At 46.3% G+C, this 27787-nt stretch overlaps 2 protein-coding genes across 2 annotated transcripts in view; one reads left to right on the plus strand and one right to left on the minus strand.

Moving 5' to 3' along the window:
• LOC108788099 (zinc finger protein 62 homolog) overlaps positions 1-27787 on the minus strand; it is a 949422-nt gene that overhangs the window by 337379 nt on the left and 584256 nt on the right. The gene's annotated exons all lie outside the window — the stretch shown is intronic.
• LOC108788075 overlaps positions 1-27787 on the plus strand; it is a 150109-nt gene that overhangs the window by 23228 nt on the left and 99094 nt on the right. Inside the window, exon 3 of the mRNA XM_018557807.1 lies at positions 25910-26486. Coding sequence (XP_018413309.1) covers positions 25910-26486 — 577 coding nt within the window. The remainder of the gene's footprint in view (positions 1-25909; positions 26487-27787) is intronic.

A 27787-nucleotide genomic window follows, 5' to 3' on the forward strand; every position in this document is an offset into this window, starting at 1 on the left:
GATAAGGACAGAGAGAGGGGGGGAGAGGTTGACAGTGTGGGGAAACAAAGCGGGGTACAGAGAGAGAGGGGGGTGGGATGAAGAGAAAGTAGAGGGGAGAGAGAGGACAAAAAGCAAGAGCAGAGACAGAGGAAGAAGGAGGGCAGAGGAGGGGGGGTTATACAGATAAACATGTTGAGGGGAATTTAGCAAGCCTGGGGCAGATAGAATGCGGAGCAGTTGCCCATAGCAACCAATTCAGTTAAACTTTGACAATGAGAGAAGCTGATTGGTTGCTATGGGCAACTGCTCCGGTATGAGTTACCACCCCCTCAATATTTTTCCACTATACACATATTTTCCCACATAAAACGTCCCCCCCAATCACAGCAGCACTGACTGTGTCACCAATGTTATAACACCGTCACCACATCGCAGAACTCATTTCCATATCTGTATTTTATATACTTGTTCCTGACTTTATCTCCATTGCCTGTATCTATATAATGACGTAACCACACTGTATTATATATATAACAACGTATTCGGTATGAGTCCTTCCCTCCCTCCGCCTCTCCTCTGACAGCCTGCAGACCCCTCTGTACCTCTCAGCAAACTGTTTCACCTTTCTCCAGAGCCGGAAGTACCTTCACTTCCGGGTTTCTCCCCTAATGAGTCCCACTGTGCGTTCCACGGAGCCCGCGGTGGAGGAGGAGTAGGAAGGAGGCGTGGAACGCATACACCGGAAGCGGTGGGCGAAATTTGGGAAGTGGGCGTGGTCTGGGTATTTAAGGGTCTGGGCGCAGAGTAGGCAAGGGGCTGCTGACTCTGAGGTGAAGTGTGTGATCCTGTGCTGGGAGATGGGCACAGAGATTGGCCAATGACAGACAAGCACTTCATCTCTTATAATCTTTATTATAATGACATTGTGATTAAATAAAAAGTATTTTATCTATTGTTATATAGATATAATAAATAAATATAAACATAAATACAATTATAATTAAATAATAATAAAAAAAAACACCTATGCATAATATACATATATTATGCATACATGTTTTTATTTCATTATTCTATTATGAATATGTATGCTTCTGAAGTTTTTTTGGGTCTCACTGGGAACCAGTAAGAAAATTTGATCTGAAGTTGGGAGGCCGATACCTACCAGCCCATAGAGAAATGGTGAAAATGAACAGAGATTCTGCGCTAACAGGATGTAGCTTTAAAACTTCGATCGAAAGCTGCTCTGCTCAAAGCACGAGGCCATGGAGAGAATAGAAAATAATCGCACAGCGCTAAAAAAAATTGGGCAACACAAGAAACTTTGATTAATAAAACAAAAACATTTTTGTGGAAAAAAAAAAAAATTGGGCAACAATAATATTGTCAAATAAACATGAAAACCATAAATATATATATACACTCTATTACCAAAAGTATTGGGACACCCCTCCAAATCATTGGATTCAGGAGTTCCAATCACCAAACCATTCTTAATGTTAGTCATGTGCTCTTCCATTCGTTGTCTAAGTTCCCTAGTGGTCCTCCCTCCATATTGCTGGCCACATGGGCATTCTAAGAGGCAGGTGACATATTCAGTAGAACAAGAAATACATTTTATAATTGTATAATTGCTCCGACTGGTTCTAAACTGAAAATAAGCGATCTTGTTCCTCATTCCCGGAGTCCTGCAGCGGATGCAGCTTCTACAGGGATAAAAACCTATCCCCTCAAAAAATAAAAAGTTTTAATCCTTTTCGGTGGATTTATTAAATTTTTTGCTACCGTATTTTTATTTTTTTTAATTCTGAGCCCTCCTATAAATTATTCTGGGTTTATCAGGAGAGATAGAACCCAAAATCCGTATACTGGGCCGAATAGGTTTTAATAGTTGTGAATAATATGAATAAATTTAATACAAATATAGATATTCAAAAATTAATCAGGAAATTAAATATAAAGAAATATTCTTCCTCTCTGCCGGGCCCCAGTTCGAGAACTGTCCCAATAACTAAATCCTTATACTGGGCCAAATAATCGGTCATAAAAGAAACAGGGAAAGAGTCATTTTTTATTCTGAATAGGTTTTATTAGTTGTGAATAATATGAATATTTAATATTTAAAAAAAAAAACTTATTAGACAAAAACATACAAAATTCTATTTTCACAATACAATCATTGCAAACCCCACACACCTAACCTCCATACCACCCCCCACATTCCATTATGCTAACTTCTACAAATCAATGCATTGAAAAAACACTCTTTTTCCTAATCCACTAGGATACGATAACTTTTATATAAGCATCATAAAAAAAAAAAAATCACTATCAGGTCACCATCTAGAGTCTTCTCTAGCATTTTTGTAACCCGTTTATTACATATATTATTTTAACATCTCCCCTAAATAACTTTATCCCAGTCATACACACCGAAAAAAAACCTAAAAAACATTAACACATGAGGAGGAGAAGGTCCTTAACTTGAGGTTCCAATATGCTCCAGTGAATAACATAAATACATTTAAAGGAGAACTATGGGGTCAGGGCTTTTCCCCATAGTTCTCCTAAGGGTAACGGGAGGATACAAACTAGGGTCCTCCCATCACCCAAAGCTCAGTATACCTACAGCTTGCGGTACACTGAGACGCCGCAGTATGAAACGGATCACGACAACTATGTCTGGATCTGCCCAGCTGCGTGAGTGACAGCTGGCTCTGCCTATCTAGAGGGAGAGCCAGCTGTACCCGCCCCCTCCCCCGTCCGTTCCACCAGTCAGCGCTGGCGGATCGGAGCGGGGAGGGGGGAATCCAGCCCCTCCCCTGTCACGGCAGAGAGCCGTGACAGGATCGAGAGGTGAGCGAACGCCGGTATGTGTTCTCTCACGTCCCGATCTACTGAGCCGACCTGTAACAGTCTCATTGTCACAGGTCGGCTAGAACTGTGAGGATGAGTGAAAGGCACTCACCTCATAGTTCTCCTTTAATACAGTTATAAATATTCATCAGGAAATGAAATATAAAGAAATATTCTTCCTCTCTGCCAGGCCCCAGTTCGAAAACGATCCCAATAAGAAATACTTTCATACAACCTCGAGGAATCAGTCAGTTTTTAACCCTAAGATCAGCTCCTAATCATCTGGTGGATGGATTTAAAATTCTAGTTGAGGATGTAAAGTCCCTGGAAACCAAACAAGTTAAAGATGGAGTTCATCTTAGCAAAGGAATAGAGTCACTAGAAGCAGGGCCAACAAGGCCTGGACTCGGGGCGGCAGGGATTAGAGGGGCGGCAGCGGTTTGAAATCTCCCGACGCCCAGGACATGCAGTTCCGGGCGGTAAATGTAGAGCAGGGAAGCCACTTGTTTGTTTAAAAGTGATCTCGGCGATGTTGCCGAGATCATTTGTAATAAGACTGCAGCCTGTGTACGTACCAATCGCTGGTTGTCATCATCCTAAATGGTTAAAGGGAATCCCCAAAGGACAGTTGACTCGTATGAAACGAAATTGCACCAAATTAGAAGACTATCGAATACAATCCCAAACTAGATTAGATAAATTGATAGAAAAAGGATATAATAATAAAGAATGATAAAAAGGTGCATAATGAAGTCTCTCACTTTGACAGAGAACAACTATTAAAATCTATTCAAAATAAAAATGACTCTTTCCCTGTATCTTTTATGACCGATTATTCGGATTTTTTTTAGAAAACATTGGGGGTATCCTGAAGAGAGATCGGATTTTGGGTTCTATCCCTCCTGATAAACACAGAATAATTTATAGGAGGGTTTTCGGGAAAAAAAATTAGCAAAAAATGTAATAAATCCACCAAAAAGGATTAAAACATATGTTTTTTTTGAGGGGATAGGTTTTGATCTCTGTAGACGCTGCATCCGCTGCAGGAGATGGCTTCTCTTCAGCCTAGAACCAGTCGGAGCAATTACACAATTATAAAATGTATTTCTTGTTCTACTGAATATGTCACCTGCCTCTTAGAATGCCCATGTGGCCAGCAATATGGAGGGAGGACCACTAGGGAACTTAGACAACCAATGGAAGAGCACATGACTAACATTAAGAACACAGTCTCTCCAGACATTATAACATAGCCCATAATAGAGATCCTGGGGGTCTGAGAATTATAGGTATTGATAGGGTGGAATAATATTGGGGGGGGTCCAATCTTACTAGGAAGACATCCAAAGACAAATCTAAATGGATCTATATTTTGGATCCCCTCACTCCAAAAGGGTTAAATATTGACTTCCATCTAAATTGCTTTTGAAGTCATTATTAGGAAATTATTCCTTCACATATGTTTCCTTTTTTACTACTTTTTTTTGTCTGTTTTACCCTCCAATTCTCAGCTTTCTTTGCAGGTTTAATGTACTTATTATGTATATATTGGACGGGATTTTTTTGTTTCTCATTGATACCTTGACTGTCAGATTGTTAATACAATCATTGAGATTTTGCCATTTACTAGTACTATAGGATCCAGAGAAGAGCGGCTGTCAGTGAGATCCTTTGACAAAGTCGGTATGACGAAACGCGTCAAGGGGCGGGAGTTCACTATTGATAAAACACAGACCTGACTGGAGAGGTGAGGAGGATTCTGGGAGGTCACATGACATCACCCTTATCTCTATTCATAAAACACAGACCTGACCGGTGAGGTGAGGAGGATTCTGGGAGGTCACATGACATAATTCCTATATCTAATAATAATACACAGACCTGCCTGGAGAGGTGAGGAGGATTCTGGGAGGTCACATGACATCACTCTTATCTCTATTAATAAAACACAGACCTGACCGAAGAGGTGAGGGGTATTATGGGGTAGGTAGCCAGGAGTCTGTGTGATATTTGTCATATATCATGTATAGCATTATGGACCAATAAAGAAGAAGCCCAGTGATCCTCCATCTCACTCCTTAACTGAGAGAAACGACAAGAAGATTCTAGAAGTCACCCAGAAGATCATTGAGCTGCTGACAGGAGAGGTGAGCGGTGCCGGGAATTCTGGGACATGATCCAGGAACAGACAAGGGGTGTGTCTGGATGGTGACTGTATCATTGTGTATGTCAGGTTCCTATAAGGTGTCAGGATGTCTCTGTCTATTTCTCCATGGAGGAGTGGGAGTATCTAGGAGGACACCGGGATCTCTACAAGGACATCATGATAGAGAACCGGCCGCCCCTCACATCACCTGGTGGGATATGATGACATATTGGCCTGCCATTGATAGTGTGGTCAGGTCCCAGCTTCACAGCAGATGCTTCGTGTTTAATGTGTTGGCTAAAAGGCAAATTTGTCTTTTTGTCAGGTTTATCCAAGATGGCAAAATTGTCTAAGTGTTCTCCACTCGCTGTTTCTTCACTACCAGAACACAGTATCATTATAATTCCCCTAGCTGGCAACCTCTCTTTATTAGAGGAACTAAATATGACCCATACTTCAGAGGTCATTGAGGTGCTGACTTTGTGCCAAGAACATCGTTCACCTTTGGAAATTCCTGCAACATCACATCTTCCACAGTATACATCTTCTCAAACAATGGATAACCCCTCCTATGTGAAGAAGCTGTCTCACACTGACAACTCTAGCCCCAGAGATCATCCTCAGTATTTATTCACCAGGGTTAAGGAGGGACCAAGTACAGCTGAGGGACAATTCTCACACAATGGTGTCTCCTCAGTGGTGCATCAAGTTAAATGTATAACTCTACAACAGTGGAGCCCCACTCCTTGATAAAAGAACATATCCAACCATATCCAATGCTCTAATAAGTGTAGTGAATTTACATAGAATCTATCACATATGAAGGAGGAACTTCTCTCAGAGGAACATCTCAACCATCCTGATAATTCTCCACCCACACGTCATGCACATTGTCCATCCATCCAGGTGAGGAAGAATTGGTCTCAGATGAAGAACATGTCCTGCACTATGATGCCTCCACATTATATACACTGTCCATCTATTCAAGGTAAGGAGGAACCATATGAAGGAGGAGCTTCTCTGAGGAACATCTCAACCATCCTGATAATTCTTCACCCACACGTCATGCATTGTCCATCCATTCCAGGTGAGGAAGAATTGGTCTCAGATGAAGAACACGTCCTGCACTATGATGCCTCCACACCCCCACATTATATATGCATTTTCCATCCATTCCAGGCAAAGAATTGGTCTCAGATGAAGAACATGTCCTGCACTATGATGCCTTCACACTTACAAATAATATACACTGTCCGTCCACTCCAGGGGAGGAAGGAATAGTCTCAGCTGAAGAACATGGCCTGCACTATGATACCTCCACACTATATACACTGTCCATCTATTCAAGGTACGGAGATACCACTTTCATCTGAAGAACATCTCCCACATTATGACATCGTCACATTCACACATCATACACTATGTCAATCCAGGTATGGTAAGGCAGGACCACTCTCAGCTGTAGAACATCGCCCAAACTATGACACATGCATACCTACATCTAAGGCAAGCGTATCAACCTTTGGACATCTTCCACACTTTAATGTCTCCACCAACCACACCCAGTCCAAAGTTCCACTTATCAAAGAACATCTCTTACCTGAGGAACATTTTACCTGCCCTGATGTGTTCACACTCACCAACCACACCTCTAAATCTAGTTACATTAAGGAAGAATGTCTCATGGAACAGAGGAAACCTCACGATTACTGGCATTTACTTACCCATGGAGCAAACTCTTATAGTTGTATGTACCCATAGACTATATTCAGTTTTTATTGGAAGTGTCTGCCTAAGGAAAATACCTTCCTGTGTTCATGATTAGTGGGAAGTATTTTAGGTGCTTTTCAAAACTGGTGTACCACCAAAGGACTCACACAGAAGAGAAACCTTGTTCTTGTTACTTGTGTGTAAAGTGTTTTTCGTTGAAGCGGAATCTTCTGAGCCACAAGAGGATGCATTCTAGTGACAAGTGCCGTTTCCTGTACAGCTCTTACCTTGCTCCAAGTGAGTTCCGTGGTATTCCACGGAGGAGACTGAGCTGAGCACCCTTAGAAAGTAACATTTTGAATGGAGGACTTGACGGTGTCGTCCCCGGAAATGTGAACCTCCTTTAACAAAATATGGTTCCATTGGATGGAGTTCCTGCTATCTCCGGAATACCGAACACATGTCACCTCAGACCCTCCCGTGGAGCCTTTGGTGGCCTAAGTGAGCCTAGACGGGTGAACCACTGGGAGTGACCTCTTGCCCTTTATTCCGTTTCTTTTTCTGTATATACCTCTTTCCTTATTCTGATCTATGTATGCCTCATGAGATCCGGAAGCCTCAAAGATGTAGTTACAATAGGAGTTAAGTGATTGTATGATGACAGATACCTACATAGAAGATGGTAGGTACCCGTCGCTTGTTCGATGTAACCATATACAATCAAATGTCCTTCTGTGTAATACCCTATACTTACACATCCATAAAACGATAGGATGCTGCACTCGTGTTGTGGAATTAAATACGACAGAATGAGCAGTCAAAATATAACTCCTATATCCCTTGCGCCACACAAACACTCTAGGGCTGATGGGAGAGGCAATACGATCATATATGTATAGTTATACCCCTAATGCTATTTCGTGTTCCCTTCTGTGTATACGGTTCTATGTTTTCATTGAACATTACAGGATCTGTGCGAATACCCTTAGCGTCTTCATAGTACTGGCACTTGTCGCCTTGATTGAAATGTATTTATCCAGATGTGGAATTTTTTTTTATGGATAACCCTGTTTTATAAAATAAAGAATTTAAAAAGAAATTTTTTTTTGCAATCTGTCAACAAGGCACCAGACGACGGGAAAGAAACACTCGGAGACCGGGGACCACAAGTGGTTGTTTTCTTACAATTTAATTGAGCGAAAAACTTCTTTTTTTCCCAAATCCAGCACAATGGCATTTTCATTATTTCACAGAGATAACTTTTTTTTCTCGAGGAGTCAGTACCGTCCTAGCAATCTAGAACTTTAAATCACATGTCCATGTTATGATAAAACAAACTCAGAAGAACTTGGGTTTAAGCGTATGCATGCGGGCATTCTTTGTATACCCTGATCTGCCACATGGGGAGGCGGGGGCTTAGTGTTGACCATGATGTAACAATAAAATGGCACTTGTCAAATCCATTCCTTAACACAAGCTTCCTAGGATTTCGACAGGAACTAGACGTACTGGGTCTCCCTAGGCCTGCACTTCACTTGCATTGGTTGCCACCTCAGGTCTGGTGCAGCCGGTGGAAAGAGACAGTACAAAGACCTGAAGGTCTAAAGATCTTTTCCATCTTGGGTCTCCCCCACAAAACAGAAGGAGATGAACTATAAACTGGCAGAAGGAGATGGCTGAATGAAATTGAAAGGGTGGAGGCGTCACCAGAGCTGAGGTGACAACCCGTAGTCTCTAGAGGAGGTGAGAAGGTGGCGCAGAGACAGCAGACTCCAGAAATTCCTGTCACCCTGCAACAATACAGCACTTGGGGTGGGTTACTGACATGGTCACTTAAGGGTAAGAGTTGGAAGCTGTCCCCCTGCTTTCCAACAGACAGAACAGTATCAAATAACATCCCCTCCATCCAAACTATAAAGACTGTTATGCGTACTCAGGAGCTTGAACACGGTGCAAGGTCAGAAGATTGACAGAGCAGCTGATGTTAAGACTTCAGATGATACAAATGCCAGAAAGCCTGATGTTTGATTGTTAACGTCCCATGGTTGACATATGGGTTTCTTTTGTCTGGCTCAATTGCCTGGTAGTGGCTGCACTTCCACTTACAGGGGCCCCCATGGAGGCAACAGCAAAGAATCAAAGTGCCAATGCGTTTTGGAGGGGCAGACCGAGCCACTTCATCGGGGTTACAGGTGTAATTCAAAAGGGGAATACCTGGAGGAATGGACTTAGGGAAAGTTAAGGTGCCCATACACTGTGCGAATTTCGCCCGTTTTTTTTTTGAGGAAACCGGACGAAATGTGCACAGTCTGCACCATATCTATTGGCATCCCTCGATCAAAGTAGCTGGTCGGAAAATCTTTGATTGATCAGAGCTGGCAGCCAATGAGCTGCCTACTCTGGACGGGTATCCTGACAGGGGGATTCCTCGGTTGACAGTTAGTTTGATGGAGGAAGGGGATCTATTTTTTTTCGTTCAGCCCGCAGGTCAGACTTAGACTGACGGTGACCACAAATACGAGGGCACATGCAGCAGTCGGGAGGCTCCCATGAACCCCTGAAGAATGGGGTCTGCGTTTGCCCCCCGAAACATGTTGGCACTTTGATGCTTTTACTGTTACCAATAAAAACTCCTTTCCCCTCTTCGTCGCTTGGTGGCGCCTCCGTTTTTTTGTTCTAATTGGACTTCAGGTGACCTCTTATGACCCCGCCTCTCGAGCTAAAAGCATGATGCTCAACATACGTAAAAACTAAAAACAGGGACAAAAAAATCTTTCATAAATAAGCCTACGCAAATATAAAATATTTGAGCTTTTGAGTCCAGTTGAGACAACCGAGTCAACAAAAACCGACTTGTTATTTCGGTCTCTACCTCAAAGTGACCTATTAAAAACATGCTAAAAATTATGACCTAAAGCTGGTTACATCGGGCCCTGCGGGCAGAGATCGGAGGAAGCCTTAACGGAGGCAGATTACGTAAGGGTGGACAAGAATCATAAATTAAAACTTGTAAAAAAAAAAAAAAATTATGGATCAACACTACAAGTTTCAGGAGATGATTAGGACAGAAGATACGGTGGGGGAAGATAATTTACTACACACAGCTAACTTCCTGCCCAGGAACCTCAGAGAACGTTGCCAGCTGTCAGTTTTGTTATCAGCCTCCGCCTAGCCCGAGATGATGGCGTGTACAGAGCGGTCTGCTCCGTAGTTGTATAAGAGAGTTGAAGGTCTCACTTCCTGTACAAGCGTAACGATCTATTTTTGCACTATTATCATTTTTTTTGGCCTCTTCATAGTCCACGGTGTGAAATTTAACCCATTATGGAAAACAGGAAAGTGATGGCTCCCCCAACCATAACCTGGCCGGCTACGTTGTCTGCTATCTCCAAGAAGCCGCAGTTGTCCATATCTTTCGCTAATGAGCGCCAACCAGCTGGAAACAAGGATCCAGAAGTAGGATCCTCGCCTCTATAGTCTATCTCTTCCTCTAAGGACAGCGGTTCTGGACGCACAGCTGACTGATAGTGTTGCTCCACCCACTTTCTATAAGACCAACCCCCCCACACTTTCCATTGGATTGTGATATGTATACAGTTTGTTTTAAGAAGGCAGTGTTGCACTTTAAAGACAGGGCTTGCTGGTTTCTTTTGGGTCCACCTGGCCAAAATGGTGGATTAGCAATTTTAAAAAAAGCGAGCTGCTGTAGGGTAGGAAAGGTACGGGCAGAGCTTACTCCACTCTTAAAGAGTCATTCCACTGAAAAGTGATATTTCAGTTGTGGAGAGTGAATACTGGACTCTTGCATCCCTCTGGAATGCCGAGAGCTCCGAACCTGCTTTCCCAGCTCAGCCCACCTTACACGGAGTTCTATCTGCTGCCACTGGGCTCAATGACTATCTCACAGTATGGGGAAGGCAGCAGGGGGGGATCTAAACAGCAGAACCAACAACAAGAACCTGATGACGACGTTTTGGTCTAGAACATGACTGCCCACCAGAAAAAGGGGAGACACTACTCTCTACTAACTGAACCTTCAGCCTTGGGAGGACTGACCATTTTGTTCTTCCACATATTCGATGGCATAAAGCGCTAACCCCCCACAAAACCACTTGCCGTGGCAGTCAAGCGTGTGACCAAAGCCTTGTTTGAAGTCCTCTGACGTCAAGGCCAACGATATCCCATAAGAGAATTCTGGGAAAGGAGGACACATCTAGGAACTTCTCAAAAGGAAATGAGGAAGGAAGGGAGGTGTTAACTGTACATTATATGCCATGCCTCTTCAACAGCAGTACCCTGTGAAGAATTTAAAGGGGATCTCCTCCATTAAAAAACCCTCTGCTGAGTAATTTGGGGAGCAGGAACGTCGAGTGAAGGCTTGGACACCTCAACAGGGAGCACGTGCATCCACTGGCAACAGATAAGAGTCCAAACATGAGACCCTGGCTGTGGTTTAATCAGAAGAACCGATTACTATATCAAGCCCTGCTCCTCACAACTACCATTCAAAGCTTAGGAGGACCTTTCAAGGTCTAGTAATTGAGCAACCTGGTGAGGGGGGTTACTTTCCAAGCGTTAGGTCAGGAGCATGAAAGGTGTTACTTATCGAGGGTAAGGTAGGTTGCCGAGTCAGGGTCAGAAGAACATAAGGGATATCTGCTACTTATTTGCCGAGTGAAGGACAGAAGACTCCGGCACTCGATGGGAAGATACAAGGTACAGTGAATTCTTGGATGGGTGGAACTCAGATGGTCGTGGACCAACGACTGCAGAAAAACAAAGGGGGTCAGATACATAAGCAGAGGGTTGTTTTCTCAGAAATCCCCTTTAATATACATGTAATAAGCTGCTCATTACAGAGGAGGACATGGTGATGCAACATTTACGAGTCCAATCTATGCTCTGACAAGAGCTTTAATGTTCCATGTAGCCACGTGCCCCCTCCCCCACGGACAACAACAGGTTTAATATAAAACACTTGTACGACAACTGTCTTAGTTTTCCAGGCATCTTGGCGGCCCGGTTTCCTGGGATTTGTCAGCACCTGTGTAGAAAAGCTGTTTAGCACCAGCGTCACCAAGTCAATACAACTGCTCTTTCGCATGGACCTTCTGATGCGTAATCAGGTTGGACCTCTGGTTGAAGCATTTGCCGCAAACGGCACACAGGAAGGGTTTCTCCCCCGTGTGGATCTTCTGGTGCCGAACGCGGTTGTGGTTACTGATGAAGCACTTTCCGCACTGTGGGCAGGAATATGGCTTCTCCCCGGTGTGGATTCGCTGGTGTTTGGTGAGGTTCCGGTAGCTGCTGAAGCTTTTGCCGCAGTCTGAGCAGGTGTAGGGCTTCTCACCCGTGTGGACGCGCTTGTGCGACTTGAGGTTCTTGTTGCTAATGAAGCATTTGCCGCACTCAGTGCAGGAGAAGGGCTTCTCACCTGTGTGGTTCCTTTGGTGGACAATGTAGTACTGTTTGGTGGTGAAGCCCTTTCCGCACTCGTCGCAGAAAAACTGCTTCTCCTCGCTGTGCTCTTTCTGGTGCGCCGCCAGGGTCTCGTCCGTGGGGAAGCTGACGCCGCACTCAGAGCAGCAAAACGGAGTCTCCACCGCGTGCATCCGCTGGTGGATGTAGAGGTACTGCTTGCTGCTGAACCGCTTTCCACACTCCTGGCAGCCGAACGGCTTCACTCCCAGGTGGGTCTTCTGGTGAGCGAGAAGCCGCTGGCTACTTGGAAACCGCTTGCCGCAGTCACTGCACAGAAACTGCTCCTTATGGCTCCGCTTGTGGTGGCTGAGGGAGGTGGCGCTGCCGAAGGTCTTGCCGCACTGGGGGCAGGTGTAGGTCTTTTCGTTGGAGTGCGTCCGTTGGTGGGCAACCAGGTACGACTTCTTGGTGAACGACTTGCCGCATTCGGAGCACTTGAAGGCTTTCTCGCCCGAGTGGAGCTGCTGGTGCTCGATAAACTTGGCTTTGCCGCGGAAGCACTTGCCGCACTCAGAGCAGATCATCAGGAACTTCTCTTTGTGGATCTTGCGGTGAATAAGGAGCCCGGCCCGGGAGGTGAAGCATTTTTTGCACTCAGAGCAGACGTGCAGTGTTGCTTCGCTGGCCGACTTCCCGCCGTTCTCGGCATTGGTGCGGCTTCGGCTTGCTCTTACGGACAGGTTGATGGGGAGGTCCTGCGGTTTGGAGCTGAGGTCGGAGGTCTCTTCCTCGGGGCCAGAGCTGGGCGGGGATTCCGGATTTATGATAACAGTCCCCTCCTCAAGGACGGAGCTCTCGTGTGATCCCGTGTGATCGTCGCCCGCAGCTTCATGCGGACCGCTGCCCGCGGGCGATTTCAAGTTCACGTCAATGTTCTCTTTATCCGGGCCGGTGCTGGCTGGTGACCCGGGGCCGGTACTGGCTGGCGACTCCGGGCCGGTGCTGGCTGGCGACTCCGGGCCGGTGCTGGCTGGCGACTCCGGGCCGGTGCTGGCTGGCGACTCCGGGCGATCATCTCCCTCAACTTCGGCAGGATTGGTGCTGGCAGGGGATTCTGGGTTCACAATCACAGTGTCTTCCTCCAGGTCACTGCTTTCAGGGGAATCAGGATGAATGATGACCGTCTGCTCCTCTACGGTTGTGCTTGACGGGGATGGAGCCCCAGGAATAACAGCCTCTTCCTCGGGGGAGGTGCTTGCTGGAGATTGTGGGTGGATAATAACGGTCTCTTCCCGCAGGCCAAAGATCGCGCGGTATCCCGGAAGAGTCTTGGCATGCTCACCGTTCTGTCTGCTCTTGTCAAGGGATGCTGAAAGAGCGCCTTCCTGACTCATTCCGAAGAGCGGTCTCAATGGGATTCAAGAAGAAAGGTCCAGTTGATGGATAAGAGGTCCACCTGTCAATCAGATCGGAACATGTGACCTTCAATAATCACGGATAATCAATACATAACAACAGCCTCTGTCATCACAGTGCCTGAGGGAAGTATCTGGACAGTCCCAGTCACAGCCAAGGGAGATGGAACAGAAGTATCCAATGGGCCAACACAATACTTAATTCCCAAGACACACTGAGGAGGCTCCAAATATCTTAGCTGAGACTGGGAGAGGGCGAAGCAGCACAAGGAGGCAGGCAGTTGTGTTGCAGTACTCATGAGCTAACTGATAGGAGGAGAGAGCAGAGGGACAGAGAGATGAACTCATCATTCTGCTGCTTATCCTTTCACTGTCCAGTCACAGGCTGAGGGGGAGGGGACAAGACCCGTAAGCTTTACTGAACTGCAGCAGCGACAATTCTGGTCCCCTCCCCTTCCAGACATGTCTGTGCTGTGTATATCTCAGGACTGGATGGACATAAATACAAACCCTTCGACAGGTGACACAGGTACCGCTCTTACATTTCATCTGTGTATTAGCGTATCCAAACCCAAGAACACATGGAATATATTGCAGCTTACCCAACCTTATATAAGGTGGCCCCATTAGTTTTCTCTAATGAGACTAAGAACATTCCGGAAATGAGCCGTTGATCCTGCCAGAATTCCAGCGTCCTAACTTCCTGTGCACCGGCTCATTCCGGCATTCTCCTCTTACCTACAAAACACTTCCCCCTATGTAATGGAGTGTGTGTGTGTGGCTAGGGTGACAACATGACTCCTCTATAGATACAGAAGGGCCAGTGAGTGTTGTCACTCTAGGACAGGAAGTGTGTTATTGGCAGGATCACCAAGATAAAGTAAGGCCTGAAAAAACCCCACCACATCTCAGGACAGGGTTAGCAGCAATACACTACATTGTGGATTCTAGGTTTTATCTCTACAAACTATTAAAAACCACCCAAATCCCTTTGAAAACCCTGATATTCCCTAGTAATATAGTAATGACATCATCACTGTGCTGCACGTAGCCTGTGCGGAGATGTGGGAGGGGCGCATTGGTAAGGGGAGAGAGGACGGGGCACCTTGAATAAGAAGAGCTTGCCACTAAGATACAAGGTCCACTTTAAGTCCTCAAGGATAACCCAATTCTGGTATTCCAAGGAAACCTGTCGTGATAAAAGCCCATACCTGACCATACTGGAAACCCGCCGGCATTCAGACGGAGATGACGGCTTATTGCCGAGGTTGCCAGCTTGTTACCGGCTCTGCTCAGTTCTCCGGCTGATTGACAGGAGTGATGGAGGAATCTCGCCTGGCAGGCAGAGCAGTAGCCCGGGAATTCTGCCCTCTCCGCCTTCCAATGGCAGTCACAGGGAGCGCCCACTGAGAACAGACCTTCTTCCTGTTTATCCTAGTCATGTGACATATCACATGACCAGAGAGGGGAAGAAGTAGAAGCTGCCATCACTCCCGGGCAGGCGTAGTGCTGAGGAGGAGGTCTGTGAGTACATGTAGGGTGGGGGGGAGCGACTTACCCCCAGAGCCCCCTCTACCCCTTAAAGCCCCTACCATCCCTAGGGACACATAGTTTAGTGACCCCAAAGATATCCACTGTCCCATGAGAGCCCCACCCCCTCAAAGACCCTCCCAACCCCAAAGACACCTAGAGCCCCTTATAGTTCAGTGACCCAAAAGAGCCCCTCTCTACCCCTGGGAGCCCCTTACCCCCTCAGCCTCCACCTATCCCTAGAGGTATCTAGGGCAGTGGCATTTACAACCATTGACACTATTTCAGCACATGCCGCAATCATTGTTTACTTTTTGGCACATGCCTTTAGCACCGCCCCCTGCTCCTCCCACTGTCCTTTCCATCAATCACAGACCCATTGATTTTCAAAAGGTCCCAGGTATACTGTTGACAGTGGCAAAGCCCCCATCCCTAGCAGCTGTCAAAGCTCATGGCATGTCCTAAGTCCCCCACCCACTGGCATGCAGGAAAAATTCATGCACATAGTAAGGGATGGCATGAAAACCCCAATGTTATCACTTTTTTATTTGTTTAGTGAACAGGAGGGGGCGGATACGCCCAGAGGAAAGGGAAGGAGCTCTTTAATCAGACAATAATTCAATGTACAATGGAAGTCTGGGGCACACAGGTCTATCACATGGCAGCGCTGGGCATGCCGCCACCTGCTGGCCAAACTTGACACTGCAGCCACATTCGGCGGACAATAGAAGTCTATGGGGCGCCGGGCACGGAGAACAGCGCCACCTGCCGGCCAAAGATTAAACTTGCAGCCGTCTCATTCCAATATTATTGTATTATATGTATAGTATTTATGGAATGGAATTCTAGTGCCCTCAGTCAAAGTGGCAGCTAGAGCTAGAAACGTTCACGTCCTGCTGTCGCAACAGACTTGGCTAGTTAGGTGAGGAGGATTTCGGGAGGGTCACATGATATCAATCTTATCTCTATTATTAAGGAGATGCCTTTTGGGTTAAATACCTTGATTGGTGGCGGCTTCCCATTTTTCACATTGTGGTGCCCAATTGGATGAGCCTGTCATGGATGGAGCACACGTGGACCTCCTAAATCATTGGGGTGTTACATTATCTGTGGTGCTAGTGGAGAAATAAGATGTTGGGCTTGGGTTCTCACGTCATAGGTAGTTGGGTTTTGGAGGAGTGAGTCATGCAGGTGCCATGTCCAGGATTTGGTGGTGGGCTGGGTGAGGAAGAGTTGAAGGGATCCAGAAGCATTGTTGGAAAAGGTTATGGATCCGATAGGGGCCTTTAGAGATTGTTGGTCATGTGAGACAAGTATGTAGTCTATTCTGGTCAGGCTTGGTGCATGGAGGGGAAATAGACGTGGTCTTCTGAAGTAGGGTTTAGTACCTTCAAAGGTGTTGAAGATGTTCTTTTGATCTGCAAAAGAGAGTTGGGATTTTCCCAAGGAGGAGGTCGGTGTATGTGTGACTTTCAAGGCAGAATATGACTGATTGCTACGGGCAACACACTTTTTTTCAGTCATAGGAGACTTCTGTCAAACGTTTGAATTTTCTGTTGACTTTTCCCCTTGCTAGATTTCCCAGAATGGCACTGGAGAGCAGACGCAGAGCCATGCCAATGTCCTCCCGGGAGATGATTTTCATGGTGAAGATTTTGGATGAAAAAGACTACGACTGCAAGCTTGCCAAGTACCCCAAACCCAACATTCGCAAAGACCACATTCTGCAAATGGTTGTGGCCGTGCTGCAGAGAAAGTGCGGGGTAACCAGGACAAAATATCAAATAAGGAAAAGGTGGTCCGATCTAAAGAACAAAGAATCGACGCAGCTGGAGAACATTAGGAGGCTGATTGTTCGTAAACGTAAGGTTTCTGTGTGTCTTGGTGTCAGAGACATCTGCTTGTGAGTCTTGCGACAATTCTATTTTTTACTGTTGTTTTTACAAAGGTGGGTTACCTTGCAGGGATACGTAGGAATATCAGAAAGATGCAAAACAAACAAGAGCCTGGTGCAAGTGCCGAGTCCAACAAAAGTCAACAAAGTGAAGGTAGAGAAGACTTGTTTCCTCGGTTTAACTACTTTTTTTCAAGTCTAGTCCTTCTGCTCCTCACGCTCTCTTTCTGGTCATCATATCCTTCTGCTCCTATTCCTGTCCTTCTGCTCCTCCTCTTCTGCTGCACCTATTTTCCTCCTTCTGCTCCTTGTTTTTCTTCTGCTGCTAGGACTCTTGTATTGCTCTTCTTCCACTCCTCCTGCTGCTCTTCCACTCTTTCTGCTGCCCCTCCTCTGGTTTACCTCTTCCTTTCCTTCTACTCCCTGCACTTCCCTCCTACTCTTCTTCCTCTCCTACTGCTCCTCATTTTCCTCTTTCTGACGTTTCCTTTTGCTCCTTGTCCTCTTTTTAGTTCTTCTTCTTTTTCTTGTCATCTCCCCCTGCTCCTTGTCATCTCCCCTTGCTTCCTGTCATCTCCTTCTGTTCCTCATTATCATTTCAAACTTTCTTTCTGCACCTCTCTTTCTGCTCTCCATCCACGGTCTTCTTCTGTTTCTTGTCTGCTCCAATTCATTTTGGCATACTTGTCCCCTCCATTTTTGTTTCCTTCTGCTCTTCATCCTCTCATTCTGTTCATCATCTTTCTCCTTTTCCTCCTTGGTCTCTGCTTTTGTTCTCCTCTTGTTTTCCCCTGCTCATCATACTCTTCTTCTGCTTAATTATCTCTACTTTTGCTCCTCGTTCTTTCTATTTGTTCCTAGTCCCTTCCGTATGTTCTTTATCTTATCTTCTACTGGATCATCCCCTTTTTCCCCTTTCAAATTTCTTCTTCCATTCTTCTCCCTCTCCTGCTCTTCGTCCTGTGCTTTTACTCTCTTCTCCTTCCTCTTTTCATCCTCCATGCATGCTTCCCAAATTCACACATATCTTTGTATACAAATTTCTTCACCCCACCCCCCCCCACCCCCCTCCTCCTTCAGCTCCACAGCATTTATTTTACAACTTCTCCTTCTCCCCTTTTGCTACTTGTCTCCTTTACTGCTTCTCCTTGTTTACTTCTGATTTTTGTCATCTCCTTCTGCTCCTCATTCTATCCTTCTGATCATCCTCTGCTCCTTCTCCCTTGTATCCTTCTGTGCCTAATTTTCTGTTTCTATTGTTCATCCTCTCCTCCTGCTCCTCATCCACTGCTTCTGCTCCTTCTCATCATCATCATCATCTAGTCTTCGTCTTTTCCTCCTTTTTCCTCATCCTCTCTTTCTGTTCCTCATCTTTTACTTTCACTTCCCGTCCTCTCTTTTTTCTCATCTTCTTCTGCTCTTTGTTTCTTCTTCTGCTCCTAATCCGCTTCTTCTGCTCTTTATCTTCTCATTTTGCTCATCATCCTATCCCTCTGCTCATCATCTCCATATGCTCATTGTGTTCTTGTTCTGCTCCTCAGCTTCTTCTTCTGCTCCTCTTCTTTTCCTTCTGCATTTCCTCTTTTCCTTTTGTTCCTCGTCTTCTCCCTCTGTTTCTTGTCTTCTCCCTCTGCTCCTTGTCTTCTCCTTTTTGCTCCTCATCCTATTCCTCTACTCATCATCTCCCTATGCTCCTTGTCTTCTTGTTCTGCTCATCTTCTTTTCCTTCTGCATTTCCTCTTCCTTTTGTTCCTCATCTTCTCCCTCCATTCCTTGACTTCTCCCTCTACTCTTTGTCTTCTCCTTCTGCTCCTCAACTTTTTCTCCTGCTCTTCATCTTTTCCTTCTGCTCCTCATCCTCTACTTCTGCTACTAATCCTCTTCTTCTGGACTTTGTCCTCTTCTTTTTTGCTATTCTAATTTGTTCCTTCCTTGTCCTCCTTTCCTAGCCTCCTCCCGCTCCTTGTCCTCCTGCTCCATTTCTCCTCACCCTCTGCTCTTCCAAACATTTAGCTGAGATAGAGACCTTTCTTCCTTCAGAAGAAAAACCTTTGCACAAACTCGGCCAGGAGGTCAGTCAAATTCCTTCTACCAACAATATCGCTCTACAGAAAATAGCCAACTGCATGAAAGAAATAAGAAGGCTCAAGGCATCCATTTGCTCCTTAGAAAAGGACATTTCTGAAGTTCAACAGCTGATTTCAAATCATCATTAGAGAAATATGTTTGAAATAATTAAATGCTATTTATATACTTTATATTTTTTCTATGTTTCTAAGAAAAATAAATTATTGTTACTGTCTGACAGTTCCTTCCATCTCTGGTGGTATCTACTGATGACATCTCTGCTATTGAGCTCCAAGACCTGCATCACCTGCTGCGCAGACTCCACCTATGATTGAAATATCACTTTTTATTTGACCTGCCTTCAACATGCATTACACACAGTATATACAACATGTTTATTAGCTCTAAGACTCGGCTTCTGAGCATTATAAAAGAAAGTAACAAAGAATTGCATTTTTCCCTTAACAAAGATGGCGTCAGTCTAAAGTCACATGTTCCAACAGAGCTCTGTAACTAGCGTCTTCAGGTTCAGAGCCATTTTCTTGTGGCTCACCAGGAAACCCAGTCTATATGGTCTACTACAAAATGGCTGTCGGCTGGCTTGTTGATTGCAATTTCCTTTGCCCTCTAGTGGTCATAGGCAAAGAAGCCTACATTTCCCATGCTAACTCTGTGCTGTCCTCATTGTGATGTCATTAGCAGCAGCCCAGAATGTAGAAGAGGAAGGTATGTTGTATCAATAGAATGAGTGATCTAGTCGTTGCTCCTTCCAGGGAAGACAAGAATCTTTGAGGGGTGGCGGGTGGGGTCTGATAGAAGCAGGCTGTTATTCTCTGGTTCTTGTATATATTTTGGGTACTCCTCCGTTAAAGCTGAACTCCGGGATCAGCAGATATTGCCCTCATACAAGAGCCACGTGTATCTTCCTTGAATCTTGGTGAGCTTTGTTCCAGATCTATGCAGTAATCGAATGTGACAATTGGATCTTCCTGTAATAAAGAACGGTCACTGCTGCTCTCTCTCCTTGTGCAGGGTGACTGGTCTTGTCTCCACCCCCTCCTGTAGATTTTTGCAGGCAGACTGTAGTGGGTGGGGCAGCTGGGCCACTCCCACAACTCTGCTCAGGCTATGTACAGCACAGTGATGATGTCACTGCAAAGACATTTGTCGAACACAAAGCGGATTTATATCCTTTGCGCAGAGATTGTACAATCAGACTGTAATGGCTGCAGCCAACTGTACACTGATCATGAGGTAAAATGAAATGTATGCAGTGAAGATAATATATATTTATTTCACGTGCAGAGGCCACGCTCGCGTCGGGGGTGTCCGGTTCGGCTACGGGCATTTACAGGGTCTTCAGGATGGAAAAGGACAAGATGGAGATGACAAAAAGGTTCTTCGGTCTTGCTCTGGAGATTATCTACCTGCTGACCGGAGAGGTGAGGAGGATTCTGGGAGGTCACATGACATCACTCTTATCTCTATTAATAAAAAACAGACCTGACCGGAGAGGTGAGGAGGATTCTGGGAGGTCACATGACATCACTCTTATTTCTATTAATAAAAACACAGACCTGACCGGGGAGGTGAGGAGGATTCTGGGAGGTCACATGTCATCACTCTTATATGTATTAATAAAACACAGACCTGACCGGAGAGGTAAGGAGGATTCTGGGTGGTCACATGACCTCAAACGTGATTCTGCAACAATATGTTCACACAGGATTTCGTGGTGATGAGAGAATCCGGCGAGCTGATTTCACACCGGGTGAACCATGTTGCATCTGACAGCTCCATTGAAACTCGAGGTGCCGCCACTGGCTCAAAGCTTCTTGAGTCCCCACAGGAAATAAAGAGCGACAAAAAGATCTTGAAACTCACTAGCAAAATCATTCACCTGCTGACAGGAGAGGTGAGCAGTGCCGGGAATTCTGGGACATGATCCAGGAACAGACAAGTGATGTGTCTGGATGGTGACTGTATCGTTGTGTGTGTCAGGTTCTTATAAGGTGTCGGGTTGTCTATTTTCAGGTTCGGCAGTTTGTAGGACACGTAGATGGCGGCAATGAAAACATGGCCGAGTATTCGCAGTCCGCCCCGTCTCAAGGTAATAAGATGAAGTCATTCCATAATCATTTATTACTTTTTACAGGTGTAAGTACGATTGCATTGGTGACTTATGTAACATTAACAAACTGGGATGAAGCTATTAGCATCTCCATATGTCCTTCTCTATGCAATGCAGGCAGATTGTGACTTGTGGGAGGATCCGGCAGGGTGCTGTACATAGCTTCCTAAAAACATCACAGCACCCTGCCTCAGTACTTCGCTGAAGAGCGCTCAACCGTGATGCAAGCAGTCGGTGAGCTTTTGGGAGGAGTTATGCAAATATCAACATGCCTCTGTGCGGGACTGCAGCCTCTTGCCAGTTATCCTTCTCTCAGAGCTACAACTCTTGCACAGGGTGGCTGCAGCCCACGTAGGTCCTGACCCAAATCGTCCTCTTACTTTCTGAAGCCCAGTGTGACATCACCTAGCCATTGCACGCAATGCAGTCCCAGCCAGCAGCGATCCCTTCATTCATCCGCAAAATGCTTTGATTAGAAGTTGACAGTCAGCTGCTGAAAACTGATTTGTAGCCTTCAGCACAGACGCCTTCTCTCTTTTATTGATTCATGCTCTATTTCTTTTCAATAAATAGAAACGATTCTCTGTTTCCTTTAGATGAATGCGATAACAGAAATCCACTAAAGAGATATCTTCGTCCTGTGCACTTCCAGGACTCCGCGGAGGAGGAGGATGACACAATGGAACAGGATGATCATGTAGGTGGAGCAAGCGGTCTTCTTAAGGAACACAGTTTATGATCTGTAGAGGGACGTCAAGCTAACACTATAATAAAATGCTTTAATGTTAAATCTGCACTCCGCCTTCCCTTCAGTCTTGCACAGTTGTACCGGCTCCTCCACTTCAGCTTTACTTGAAAGCAGGCCATACAAAAAGAAAATTAACCTTTTTAACATTACAAGAACATGGAACAATGGAAAGGGGGAGTAGAAGGAGAAAGTGGAGGAAGTATGGGTTATTGAGGTTTAGGCCTCATTCACGCAAGAACAGGCCGGCACGTACAGCTAAATGCTGCATGGACGGCCGTATCGGGCAGCTCCCGGGAAGGTCAGGTGCTGCGTGAGATTAGTACGTAGCCCCTGTTCTTCTCTATAGGATTACGCGGCCGTATGCTGCCCTACGCTCATCCGTCCTGCATATCCGTGCGGGTGTCCGTACTTGTACACTGACAGGATGAATCCTGTCTGCATCCGAGCCGGGCCACCTGCACCCTACGGACCTGCACTTGGGGTGAGCATAGGGCGGCGTATGGCCGCGTACTCCCATAGAGAAGGACAGGGTCAGCACCTGTCCTTCCCAGGAGCTGCCCGATACAGCCATGCACGGATCTGTACGTGCCGGCATTTTTTCGTATGAATGAGGCCGTAAGGATCATTAAGAGAGAGGTTAGAATAGTGGATGGAGGTGGGGGGGTTAGGATAGTGGATGGAGTTGGGGGGGTTAGGATAGTGGATGGAGGTGGGTAGATGGGACAAAGAAGTGGTCATGTGCACAGACCTACTGTAGTTGTTAATGGCAGGTTGCTTCTACGCAGTATTGGTAAGGGTTAATAGTATTCCTAAAAACCATGTAGGGATAACGAGCATGGGTGAGAAGCAATCCGGTCAATGGTGGTATTCTTTAGAGAATGTGAACTGGTGCCAATAACATCAGGTCTTTCTATAAAGTTCTTCACGGGGTTGAAGTAAGATCTTCCATACGTTGGACTTTCATAACTTTGTTCTCTTACTCAGGAGGACAACGTGATCAGCATTAAAGTTGAAGATGAAGAAGGTCCATATGTGAGGGGTGAGGAGCCAAGTGAGGAGGAGGAACATTCTCCAGAGATTTGCACAGGTGAGGAATAAACTCAAAATCCAGAAAAAAGTCCCAGATTCTCCTGGTTCAGTCAGTACAACAGTCTCTTCTTCTCCCCCTCCTCTGTCAGTAGACCGAAATGGTCGTTATATTCACTCTTTCCACAGATGGACCCAGTAACAGGAGTACCCCAGAGAGATGTCCCCTTCCTCTATGTTCCAGAGACTCCACACCCCAGCAAAGTCTGAACAAATTTCAGGTATACGTAGTCAAGGTTGATGGGCCCCTGAAGCTTATCTCAATATTTCCAACTTCCCGTTCTAAACAAGAGCTTCATTGGACAAAAACTTAATTGCAGCTTCTTGTGCTTCCTGTAGGCTGAAAACCCAGGCGGCATGAAAGTCGTCATTGAACCGCAAACAGGGGAAGGAGAAATTAGGAAAATTCAGACGGAGGTCAGCTCGGGTCAGTAAGGAGACCTTTTCTTTCATTTCGAGGTTAAAGTTAGTTGGGTTCAGTCCAGCGCTGATCCTTTATTGCTATAAGTAGCCTCAAAATGCACCTTTGCCTTTGTGAGGAACAAATCCTTGCACCGACCATGCTCTCCCCCCCCCCCCCCCATAGTTGCCATTCCTGCATTTCACGTGTGTGTCCCTGCTTTTGTCCCGGAAACACACCTCCAGGGAGTTAGTGCTAGTGAATGCAGATTCATTCTTTAAAGCAGCATATTGTAAAGGGATGCCAGATGAGGTCCTTCGGAGGTACACCCCTCCTGGCTAGTGTTTATCTTAGACCGGCTCCGGTCCAGCTCGGAACTGACAAGGTATATCAATGGGAAAGCTCTGATGCAGACCTGGGGGGAGGGGGATATCGGAGGCTGTAGCTCATCTCTACCAGCTTCTGTAAAAAAAAAGTTATTGCCAGTATTGATTTTGTCTTTATATGATGTTACAGGTGCCCAGTGTTGTGTAGAAGTATTGCAATAGAACTATACTGCGTTCTTTACTACTGCGCTCTGCATTCTTTACTGTTGAGCTCTGCGTTCTTTACTACTGATCTCTGCGTTCTTTACTACTGCTCTCTGCGTTCTTTACTACTGAGCTCTGCGTTCTTTACTACTGAGCTCTGCGTTCTTTACTACTGATCTCTGCGTTCTTTACTACTGATCTGTGCGTTCTTTACTACTGATCTCTGCGTTCTTTACTGCTGATCTCTGCGTTCTTTACTACTGATCTCTGCGTTCTTTACTACTGAGCTCTGTGTTCTTTACTACTGCATATTTGCAACTCTACTATCAAATACTATTACATCTACTATACTTACTACTGACCTGTCCACTGGTTTGCATTGGTTCTGGTCTGGGGTCTGCCGTACATTGGTTCTGGTCTGATGTCTGCCATGCATTAGTTGTGGTTTGAGGTCTGCCGTGCATTGGTTCTGGTCTGAGGCCTGCCGTGCATTGGTTCTGGTCCGAGGCCTAGATTATTCAGTTCCCCTATCAAGTCTCCTACTAATTCTCCTGCTGTTTCTCCTGCAATTCACACAGGATCATTGGCAGAATTTAAGAATCTCAGTCAAAATAGCCAAATCAGAAACAAAATCTGCCATTTAGCATTTTGAAATTCCCCTACCAATTCCCCTGCAATTCACCTTTTAGTGAATAGACATGCTATTTTGAAAATAGTGTGGAGAAATAATTACCCCACCTGAATGTATATGCAGGTGGGGCTTGTGGACGGGTGTGGCTTGTATATGGGTGGAGCAGAAGTGGCCCCATAATCTCATATTGTCTATGGGCCCCATGTGTTGTCAGTCCGCCCCTACACACACAGCACCATTCTGTTTACTATGTGATCGCCATCACATGGGGTTGCCCCACCCTTGCCGTAAGTCTCACGAGGGGTCATGTCTCAAGCGGGGTCATGTCTCCCTCTGACGTCTCCTCCTATCTGCTCTGCAGTGAGACGTGACATCCGGACTGAGCTACCGCTACACCAGCAGGGCAGAGGCAGGTGAGCTGGGCTGGGCTGCTGGGGCATTGTGTGTCCATTCCAGTCTTAATATTATGATGCCTGATGGGCTACCACTACACCACCAGGGCAGAGCAAAAAATAATAGTAAATAAATAAATTAATTAATGTAGAAATAAATATATAAATTCATCCACTGGGACAATTGCATGGTGGGGGTGTGGCGGGGGGGGCCCAAGAAAATGTTTGCCCAGGGCCCAATAAATATACTAAAGATGCCCCTGGGGGCTGCATGCAGCCCTATAGTTCTAAGGCTGGGCATAGATGGATCAAATATCAGTTGAATAATGCGGATCAGCCAAAATTGGAGCCATCGGTGGCCCTGCAAACACTGCTCGGCTAGACAAAATTTGATTTAAAATGATCGACCGGTCAGATGCAGTTACTGTATGGCAGCACCAGCAGCTGTGGCCTCCTCAATACAATTGAGGTTCCTCCATCCATGCTGTTATTTGGGCAAACTTGAGCCCAGCGGTGACTGGTTCTCTTTAACATCACAGCGTTATAGGAAAGACACTGGGCTACTGGTGACGAGTGCATTGTGACGTTGACCTTGTGTTCCTCTCCAGATCATGAAGGAAAGAATGAATTTCCTCCAACCGAAAACGTAGGCTCTCACCACTCTCGGATTCCGCCCGATTGGCCGTCCAACCAGTTGGTTTCCTTGGAGGGGAACATCTACATTTGCTACGAGTGCGGCAAGTGCGTTGTCTACGACACCAACCTCCAACAGGCGGATGCAGGCTTGAGCTCACCCCTGTGCTGCGACTGTGACAAAGCCACTCCGCTCAAGCCCTTCCTCTGCGCCAAGTGCGGCAAGACGTTCTCCAGCAAGATGGTGTACATGGCCCACCAGAGCGTTCACAATGGCGGTCAGTCCTTCCCATGCGGTGAGTGTGGAATGACTTTCTCCAACAAGTCCATCCTGGAGACACACCAGAGCATTCACACCGGGGACCGGCCCTTCTCCTGCTCCGAGTGCGGAAAGTGCTTTGCCCTGAAGGCCAACCTGGTGAAGCACCTTAAGGTCCACAAGGGGGAGAAGCCGTTTTCCTGCCAAGAGTGTAGCAAGAGCTTCAGCATGAAGTCCAACTTGGTCAAGCATCAGCGAGTTCACACCGGGGAGAAACCGTTTGAGTGCGCCCACTGTGGGAGGACCTTTGGTATGAAGTCCAACCTGGTTAAGCACCAGCGCATTCACACAGGCGAAAAACCCTTCAAGTGCCTTGAATGCGGCAAGTGCTTCGCCAGCCGGTCCAACCTCACCACGCACGAGAAAATTCACACGGGGGAAAAGCCTTTTACCTGCAGCTTTTGCAGCAAGGGATTCATCACCAGCTCTGACCTCTCGCGGCATCAGAAGACCCACACTGGTGAGCGGCCCTTTACATGTTCTGACTGCGGCAAGAGCTTCATCAGCAAGTTCATTCTCACCACCCACCAAAAATCTCACACAGAAGATGAGCCTGCCCCTGTTTCCGAGCTTGTTCCTGAGCATTTGGACAGCTGCTAGGATGCACCGGTGTGTCACTTTTGCTTGCAGCTTTGATCTAAAGCATGGATGTGTTGGTTTTCCTGCAGCCTTGATCTGATCTTTGTAACCAGGCAAGGTGCTCGACTGGCTTGTCCGGCTGTGGGTGGAGAAGGGCTGAGTTGGCCAGGTTCCTTGACCAAGGCTGTAGATAACAGTAACAAATCAGGAAGTCCTTCTTCCTATGATATCAGAAATCATACCAGCGTGCCCTAGAACTCATTCTCGAGAGCAAGGATGCTTGTAAAGGAGAAAAAGAAACAGCCTCCAGAAGGAGGAGGTCACATGGGGCTGAAGGTGAAGCCCCATGATGCATCTCTTCTTAAGAGGGTTGTGTTAATTTCCCCATATTCTACAGACGTTTCTCTGCTGTACGAATCTCCATGAAATAAGAACTGTCTGCATTCCCCACTGTGTTTTTTTATGTTGCATATTAAAAAAAAATGATTAAAAATGTAATTTATGTGGATGGCTGCGTCATTTTTTCAGAGGTCACGCTGTATTTTTGTCTGTGTGTTTGTTTTCCATAGCAGTGGGTGACTCGTGCGGTGGTGCATGTGAAGGCACAGAACCAGCAATGTACTTATGGCACTATGGGCAAAATGCTGATAGTACAAAAATAGCCAAAAATTCGGTGCATTCCCAGGTTCTCTCCTCCCCGCTGCACGCTGGCTGAAAGCTTCGGTCTGTGTCCCCTGCGATCCCTGCTGCTCTCCCCTGTCTGTGTCGGCAGAGGCAGCAGGGTTCAGAGGGAACAGGGAGGCAATCCAGCTGCTGGCACCCAGAGGGGAAGAGAGAAGCTGTCAGGAGGCCAAGCAGGGCAGAAAGCTTTGTTGGGTAGGGGCGGAGCTTCAGGATCTGTATATATTTTAAATATTTACCGATTGTTCTCTATACTGAGCAAATAGTACTGTACTGTTCACTCTGTTTTTGTAAATAACTGAGGATTACCGAGGAGCCCATTATGAGGGGCTACCACCATCCCTGTGCTGAGTTCCCGGGTCTGTACACCTGCCATGCCCATTATGAGGGGCTCCCACCATCCCTGTGCTGAGTTCCCGGGTCTGTACACCTGCTGTGCCCATTATGAGGGGCTCCCACCATCCCTGTGCTGAGTTCCCGGGTCTGTACACCTGCTGTGCCCATTATGAGGGGCCCCCACCGTCCCTGTGCTGAGTTCCCGGGTCTGTACACCTGCTGTGCCCATTATGAGGGGCTCCCACCATCCCTGTGCTGAGTTCCCGGGTCTGTACACCTGCTGTGCCCATTATGAGGGGC

This window comes from Nanorana parkeri, unplaced genomic scaffold (assembly GCF_000935625.1).
Source record: "Nanorana parkeri isolate BGI_ZX_2015 unplaced genomic scaffold, ASM93562v1 scaffold305, whole genome shotgun sequence".
NCBI lineage: Eukaryota > Metazoa > Chordata > Amphibia > Anura > Dicroglossidae > Nanorana > Nanorana parkeri.